At 34.1% G+C, this 8,230-nt stretch overlaps 4 protein-coding genes across 4 annotated transcripts; 1 reads left to right on the top strand and 3 right to left on the bottom strand.

Annotated features, from left to right (window-relative positions):
- Nucleotides 1-586: 586 nt before the first annotated feature.
- Nucleotides 587-1,755, bottom strand: SPOG_01638 (uncharacterized protein). The gene is made up of 2 exons (XM_013166741.1): nucleotides 1,677-1,755; nucleotides 587-1,618 (listed from the first exon to the last, which is right to left on the bottom strand). Exon 2 carries the CDS (start codon nucleotides 1,507-1,509, stop codon nucleotides 658-660), a length of 852 nt encoding a protein of 283 aa, XP_013022195.1. The 5' UTR covers nucleotides 1,510-1,618; nucleotides 1,677-1,755; the 3' UTR covers nucleotides 587-657.
- Nucleotides 1,756-4,379: 2,624 nt separating this feature from the next.
- SPOG_01637 (hsp16-like protein) lies at nucleotides 4,380-5,105 on the bottom strand. Its single transcript, XM_013166740.1, has one exon. It carries the CDS (start codon nucleotides 4,957-4,959, stop codon nucleotides 4,528-4,530), a length of 432 nt encoding a protein of 143 aa, XP_013022194.1. The 5' UTR covers nucleotides 4,960-5,105; the 3' UTR covers nucleotides 4,380-4,527.
- A 65-nt stretch (nucleotides 5,106-5,170) lies between these two features.
- Nucleotides 5,171-6,494, bottom strand: SPOG_01636 (cation binding protein). Its single transcript, XM_013166739.1, has one exon. The coding sequence runs from the start codon at nucleotides 6,320-6,322 to the stop codon at nucleotides 5,777-5,779; it is 546 nt and encodes a 181-aa protein (XP_013022193.1). The 5' UTR covers nucleotides 6,323-6,494; the 3' UTR covers nucleotides 5,171-5,776.
- A 786-nt stretch (nucleotides 6,495-7,280) lies between these two features.
- SPOG_01635 (uncharacterized protein) lies at nucleotides 7,281-8,038 on the top strand. Its single transcript, XM_013166738.1, has one exon. The coding sequence runs from the start codon at nucleotides 7,305-7,307 to the stop codon at nucleotides 7,953-7,955; it is 651 nt and encodes a 216-aa protein (XP_013022192.1). The 5' UTR covers nucleotides 7,281-7,304; the 3' UTR covers nucleotides 7,956-8,038.
- Nucleotides 8,039-8,230: the final 192 nt, after the last annotated feature.

The following is an 8,230-nucleotide window of genomic DNA, read 5'->3' as shown; positions in this document are numbered from 1 at the left end:
CCTTAACCTTACGTACTACGTACGTCGTTCGTACGTACGTACTTACGTACGTAACGTATACTATTAGTTATTACGTTACGTTATTATTATTATTATTATTATTATATATATTATTTATTTTTATTTTATTTTTTTTTTTTTTTTTTTTTTTTTTTTTCTTTTTCTTTTTTTTTTTTTTTTTTCTTTCTATATCTATAGAGAATGGAATAGTTGATAGCTTAAATAATTAGCTCCTACCGGTTTTATCGTTTTATTGTAAACTACCACTACCACTATCTCTAAGTAGTATCCTATTTTTCAACGACTCACAAAAAAAACCACAACTACAATGACTTTGGCTGCACTCAGTGTGTCGTCCTATTCCATGATCGATACCTTCTAGCGAAGAAGGAAATGCCACAGCGTTGCTACTCGATTATATCGTTAATCGCTAGTGTAAAGCATCGTTGGGTGTCTCATAGCAAAATTAACAGCAGCATAAATTTTGTTACCCACCTTGGAGCATACAAAAATGCGTTGTCACCTGAATTGGTAAAAAGAAGTCCACGAAGAATAACAAAGATAAATCAATTTTAAAGATGGTTAGTTCTGTAGTAACGAATATTTTGAATATATTGCGAAATTAAGCTAGTTTATGGATTTTCTAACTAGTTTTGGTTATGTAAAAATTATCAGCAAACTCAAACCAAAGGCCAAAGTCTTATAGAGAAAACTATTCGCCTTAATCGAGGACGAGGAGGAACGGGCTCCTACTTTAGTTTGCTTAATCGCCTTTGCATTTGGTATAGACTTTAACTTTGGTGATTTGTAAGTCAAAGTCGAAAGTCTTGTATTTGCGTTCAATTGCGAATTCAAATCGTCTAAGTAATCTGCTTCTGCAGCATAAATTTTTTCCTTAATACTGTAAGAAAACTTGTGAGAAGTTTTTGTAGTAAGAATAATTTCACTGCTCAGGTAGTCAAATTGACATGTTTGATTACCCCCACAAGGATACAGATAGTTTTTGTAAATCAATTGCGATGTGTTACTATAAGATTGTGTGCTTGAATTCAAATACGCGTATGTCATATTTGGGGTTATCATATAATAATCATCGAAAGCTGTCGTCGATAAATCCTCAACTGGACGGGAAGAATCTCTCATTACAACAACAACCTCTTTCTCGAATTGTGGCACATTGAAGCATTTAGGAGAATCTCCTGAGTAGCATGTTTCCTTCTTATTTTCAAAATTGACACAAGTAACACTGGAGTTATCAGCAGGAACTGTCAAAATAGAGCTAGCCCTTCTCGTCTCCAAAATGATACCTTTTCCGTTAACAGGAGGAGAATTTATAATGAATGAAACATCACCACTACAGTTAGGACTAAACGGAAATTTTTGGACGTAAAAGGGATAATTAGCAATTTTTACATTTGTGTTGTTAATTTCTCTAGAAAAATTGCCGTAAGGAGCAGCCCATCCGAGTGAAAAATAGACGAGGGTTATTACGAAAATAGAAAACCTCATTTTTTCAAACAGTTACTACTGACGTTTTAGGCGACCCGATTAGCGTTTATCTGTAAGCTTTCGATTTTGTTAAAATAGCAACGCGCACTTCAACTTTTTGTTTACAGTGCTAATACTCAACAGTAAGTTTGTTTCTGATCGTAAACACAATGTATTTTGGTCCTTACTTGCCGACGTATCAACCACAAGTTAGACAGAACTTTTTCGTTTATTTTAAAGAAGTTTTTTGCTTTTTATGAGCATTATATCGGTGTGCGGTCACATTATTATCCATAGTAAAATTTAATGCGGTTCAGGGGGTTTCCCCTCTTGTTCCCCGCTTCCTTTTTAAATCGAAAGCATGACAAATACCTTTTCTGATTTCCTGTTGATAATGCATTTTTTCCAGAAACCTCTGTAACCATGTATCATTTGACTGAAAAATCGTCTTGTTGTACACCTTTTCATGTTACTAGACATCAGTTATTTTGACCCTACTAACCTGAACGTTATATATATATTTCTTTTCTACTTTTCCTTCCTTTTTTACAATACTTTTGAATTTCAATAGAATACTAGTACATAATTTCTCATAGTAAAATGAATAGTTCTCTAACGATGTTGCATGCTATGTCTTGCCTTGCTTCTTATACAAACGATTGATTCGTCTTGTATTTTCAGTGATAATAAGGAAATCTTGGTTAGTTAGTTCTTTATGCCTTTATCCTTTTATTATTATAACTACTTTGCTTTTTTTTGGTATTCATATTCCTTCGATTCTATTTCAATTAAAGTTGAAAAATGAAATAAACATTTTAGAAATTATAGACTATAAAAAGTAAATGTTAGATTATGAAAAACGAATATTGAGCAACAAGCTATAACAATGTCGTATAAAAACAGTTTGGTATACAGTAAAAAGTATTTTAGGGTATTTGTTATATCTGATCCATGCTTTTAATCTTGAAAATTAATCCCAAAACGAACCGTATCCTATCTGCCAGAAATCGCTGGTTTACAGGAAGAGGAAACCCATAAGAATGATAGATCTTCCAAATCTATGGACAAAATAACACAAAAAAATACTCAGAAAAAATGTCCATAACGTATAGGGTCCAAATCCGAGTTTAGAGAGCAAATGATGCCTTTCAGTACAGGGAAAGCCTAAAAGAAGCGTGGCAGAAAGGACAACAAAAAAATATTTTTCTCCTTAGCCGTTTTAAAAAGTCTAGTACAGCAGACCACTCGATGAAATACTTCCGAATGCGTGAATCATAAAACTTAGTCAAGCAATATACAAATAAGAATAAGTGGACATAAAGATTAAGGAAATGTAAAATATATGATATATATATTTTTTAGGTTGGACTTGTGTTCATTGAATTCGTCCCAAATCCATAGTGGATGCTATTCCGTAGAGGATGCTATTTTTACAAGATTTTACGTAAAGCTGATTTATGTTGATTTCTTGCGATTTAAAAAGAAGAAACTTTTGGTGTAAAATGTTCATTTAATGTTCCTGTAAATTCAGTCTTTCGTGGTGATACTTGAAAGCACTTGGGTGAACCTTTGAATAGCAGAAAGTTGAAGAGAATCTGCCAGGAACACAAGCAACACTTGAGTCTTCAGCGGACGCTTGCAGAAACGATATCTAAATAGCTCTATAAATGTATTTATCGCCAAGCCTATTTATCATTGGCGGCATCATAGGATACTTCGTTTGAAGATTTAGTAGCGTAAAGCAGAACAAATATTTTATGAAAAACATCTCCCAATTTTTGGTGCACGATTGATTATACTTCTATTCTACGTTCATTAATTCTTTTCTTCACTTCCCCAAACTAAAATAAATAATAAATGTCAGCAGTGAGTCTAAGCTAACTTTCTTCAGTATAAATGTTGATAATCAACCACGTCTAATATACATATTAGTAAGGAAATAGCACTAAGATTTCACATTTGGGTTGTCTTTGAACCTCTATACAAGCCTAGCCTAGTCGATATTCTGAATTGAAGCAGGCGACGAGCTTGAAGTATTCAACGTACAATTTATTTAATAAAATAACTCTCCTTAAACAACCATTTGGCAAGAAAAGAATTATTAATATAGCTAGTCTTCAAGTCGAGAGCGTACGTAAGATATTAACCAATCTTGGTGGACCTTTTCTTAGTGTCGTACTTTTTGGTTAAGTAGCAAACTAACAATGAAATTCTCAATTATTCAATCAAAATAGATTTACTTGGGTTACTTTGGTTATTCATCCCTGTTACCGTTATTTTCTGCAAACGAAAAATACTACCAACTGTAATTCGATATCCATTAGATTATGCAATTGGGCTTTATAGCCTTTTAGAGTTTCCCGGTATAAAGAAACAGCCAACGATTCATGAAGAAATTTCCTCATCCTCATCTTACACGTTTCAAATAATTAGTAACAATCAGTGTTTGTGGTAATTAGGATATAGATGGCGTTAATAAGTTTGCCTAAACCTGTTCTCTTTCATTACCTATAAGCTCGACCATGAAATGAAATCTAGCGATTCTTATTTATGTAAGCGAATAGCACTTGTCATCAGTGAGACATCATTTTCAACTATGTGTTTTCGAAATACGCTATCTCCTTTTTTTGTTTTCGATTTTTTTTTTTTTGGTGAAATGTCATAAGTAATACTCCTTTAAAGATATTCAAATATGTCTCTGAACATACTTTTGGCAACACTATTCCCCGTCTGATCACTATACTTAAGTAACTAATTATGATGGCTTCCCTAGTACTACGGTTGACGCGCATTCCGGGAACCATTAAACCTCTATCTACTCTTTCTAGATTTCTCCATTATAATACCATTTTCCTGAAGTTACGGCTACTACGTTATATTGACTTAATTTTTTATGTAGCATTGAAAATTTATTCATTTATTGATTATCATTCTCATTCTCTTATAACATTGCTAATAGCATTTTCATGAACTCTCATTAAAATATTTCATAGCATTACGTTTCATCATAAACTCATATGCATCATAATTTTCTCAAATTTAGTTAATAGTAATTTGTTTCTTAGAGCGGGACTGCTCAATCTTGGGCAAGACAATACTCAAAATGCCATTGGAATATTGGGCTTCAATACGGTCGGAATCGATCCTGCTGGGGATGGAGATAGTACGGGAGAAGGATCCAAAGCGACGTTCAGACCATCTGTGGTTTCCACGATCTCCCTCGCTCTTGCGCTCATTCACGGATTTACCAGAAACGGTAAGTTTTCCTTCGTCGTAATGAACTTGAACGTCTTCCTTTTTGACACCAGGAAGTTCTACATCAACAGCAACCGTGTCTTTGTCTTCATGGACATCAATGGCAGGTGACAAATCAACAGCACGATCCTGGCGTTGAACGCGAGGGGAATAACTCAAAAAGTCGGAAAAGACGTCTTGAAATGGATGCAAATCGAAGAAAGGTTGAAGAGACATTGTGATAATTAGTGCACGCTTAAGAAATGAGTAATCGTTTGTAGAATTTCAAATGGTAAATACAATCGTTTTCCTTAGGTTTGCCGTTGTCGATTTCGACCCTACCGTTCTCTTATTTATACTTGCTCAGTAAAGGGCCCTGAACATTCCATAATCGAGCTAGTACTTTCTAGACGCAATAACGTTGCCACCACCCAGCATTTCCAGGAAAGTCCTCGTGGTTCTTTGAACCTTTTAGCTACTTGTTTTTACTAAAACTTTCTGCTTATTTTCCTTTTGGTTTCTTGGTTTTCATTTCTTGTTGCTTTATTTTTGCCCGTCAGTTCTAGATAATTCAAGATAATTAGTTTCCATTTCCTCTTTTGTATGATAATGGAACAGTTTGTCCTCGCGTATTCCAACTTTACTTTACGTATGGGAGATGTATAGAAGCAGTACTTTTCGTCTTGCGTTGCCAATTACAGTGTGTATTCATTCTATTCTCCCAACTTGTAGGTTATATTTATTGAAACTCAAACAAGCTTTTCTTTATTAATTGCTTTGGATGCAACTAAATCAAATTTGATTCATTGCTTATTCTTTTTATTTTGCTGGATTATCAAAAGTATTGCTACTGTAGTTATTCGATACTGCCAATAGTTACTCTCCAAATCCAATTCAGGTATTCTCATACAGAAAAATCAACAAATCTATTTATTCTTAAATCAGATTGAACTATCCGTACCTAAACAGCGGTCCTACGACTGATTCTAGAAGGTTTTACATGGTATTGGTTATAGGACTGAAATTCATCGAATCAGGCGAAAAAATAAAACTATCAAGGCCATTTTCTTAACAAATCCCGCAAAGTATCAATGGGCGTAGCAAAAAGTCCGACGACTGTTTCAAAAGGGGGTTTGTTAGGAGCCGATGGATGACTATAAGTTGGTACAAGTATTTTTGTTCTTTCAAATGTTTTTGCTAAATGCTTCGAATTTTCAACTCCCAATTTACTTTCCAGCTCGGGATATTCGTGAGATTCTTCTTCTTCAATATGCTTCTGAAGATGGCTCATAAGAGCATCAACCGTCGGAATAAATTCTTTTTGGCTTGGTTTCATTGATTGAAACTTATATAGGTATTCCTTTATTACTTGATGCTCTTTTCTATTCTTTTCCGCCATATCTTGTCCATATTGCCCAAGGAATTTAGCGAGTTTAGGATAAACGACTATTTCCTCCCCTACCAGGTACCGGGCCAGCTCCCACACAAATTGATTTCGCCAACGAGTTGCAGAATCATCATCCGTAGACGACTTTATATAGTTGTAATAGTTTTGCAACTCTGTGTGATCGTTGAAAACAACGTTAGATATTGTAGACATACCGGTAGTAACGCCTCTTTTTTCACTATGTTAAATATTGCCAATACTAGATAAGTTGTTGCTTAGTTTATTAATGAAGAATATACGCTCCTTAGTTCTTGACTAAATCTTTAACCGACTATGGAATTGCTAAGTTGCCTTCAGCGGATGGTCATTTTTTCTATGAATAAGTCACGTTACGGCAATATTCTTATTACCCTAACGCTATGAAGTAATCTTTTAAGTTGTACGTAATGTTTATGAATGACTGTCTGTCTGTGACGATATGTATTTTGTTAAAATTATATATATTACTATCCACTATTAAAGAGCATTTTTTTGAATATTTGTCATAAAGCTAAAGGACAATACATTACGAAAAGGAAACAAACGACTGAAAAACGAAATACAGAAATCAAGATACGAATGATCAGAGAATAAAGATACGGGTACAGTTAATTTTTTTATTGATAAATCTTTTACTCAAATTGATTAGCAAATCTATATATACTCTTACGTCTACAGTCAAAACCTTCAGATTGGAAGATTCGACTGGTCTGGCTAAATAAGATCCCTAAACACTTTCTAAATTAGCTAAGAAGATCTCCGAACATTTCTACACTGTTCATGTACTACAACATAGTCCAATAAGCGTATACAATCCTGTCATTGTATTACTATTATCGTTCAATAAACATTCTCCTAACGTGTGAGATTATTACCATTACAGTAAACGGCAGAAATAATGATTAGTGAAATATAGCATAGCTTAGCTTAATGCTTGTTAACATTTGTAACAAAGTAAACCAAATATTGCACAATTATTGTTTAGTGTTGTCATTCATTCCACTGTTAAAGTATCAGTACGATATTTTTTCTACTAGGAAGTGCGCTCGCAGCTTTTAACGAGTGGCACCACGACAATTCAAAAATAACAAACAGCTTTGTTTATATTTTAGCAGCATATCATCGTACATAACTCAATTTTTACCAATTTCTAGAAATGGAAAATATTTATGCGAACGATTTCAACATCTCTCCTCCACAGAATGAAACTTCTTTAGACGTAAATCGGTTTTTAAAAGAATTTGAATTTGCTGTGAAAAGCTCACAGCTTCAAAATGAAGTTGACATGATACATCGAATCCAAGTTATTCAAAATGTTGCTAATCAATTAAGACGAGCAGAAGAGGCTGCTGAAGATCAACCACCGCGATGGTTTCAGAATTGGCTGACCGATGAGAATGCATTCCCTTCAAGAATGGAAACGAAATTCGACAGAATGGAAACGAGATTTGACAGAATGGAAACGAGATTCGACAGAATGGAAACGAGATTCAACGGAATGGAAACGAGATTCAACGGAATGGATATGAGAAATAGAAAAACGGAAAATATCCAGTTAAGATCAATGGGATTTCCTATTAATATCGTTCCTTTTCTAAATGGGACTCAGCCAGATGATGATTTGCCAGAAATTCGATCTGTTGAAGACATTGATGGCTTAACAAGGGACCAATGCGCTCGCTACTTAGATGGGTACGGAATCCGCTTTAATTTCGATGAGTCGATTAAAATGAAAGAAAGACTTCGTGATGTCGTTGGTTTAATCAGCGTCTACGATCTTAGTCATCACTTCTCTGGGTTCAATTAACAATATATTATGTGGTTATTTAGATGATTCAACAAAATCAACAGGTTCTTTCAGCAAATAAAATATTATTTACCAAACGTCAATCAAGAAATAGTAACCACATACGTTTGAGGCTTACAACGACAAACAACTAGTAAAATAACAACATATCTTTAAAGCCAGTTCAAGTGCTCATCACAGAATTTATATTCTCGGAAGAACTATGAATGCTTACTATTTTCCAAAGACAGGCGGAATAAAATCCTGTTTTCATTATAAGTAGATTTTTTTTTTTT

The sequence above is a fragment of the Schizosaccharomyces cryophilus genome (genome assembly GCF_000004155.1).
Source record: "Schizosaccharomyces cryophilus OY26 unplaced genomic scaffold supercont4.2, whole genome shotgun sequence".
In the NCBI taxonomy this organism is placed as follows: Eukaryota; Fungi; Ascomycota; class Schizosaccharomycetes; order Schizosaccharomycetales; family Schizosaccharomycetaceae; genus Schizosaccharomyces; species Schizosaccharomyces cryophilus.
Note: the sequence above shows the minus strand (reverse complement) of the source record. Positions and strands in the feature narration are given on the sequence as shown.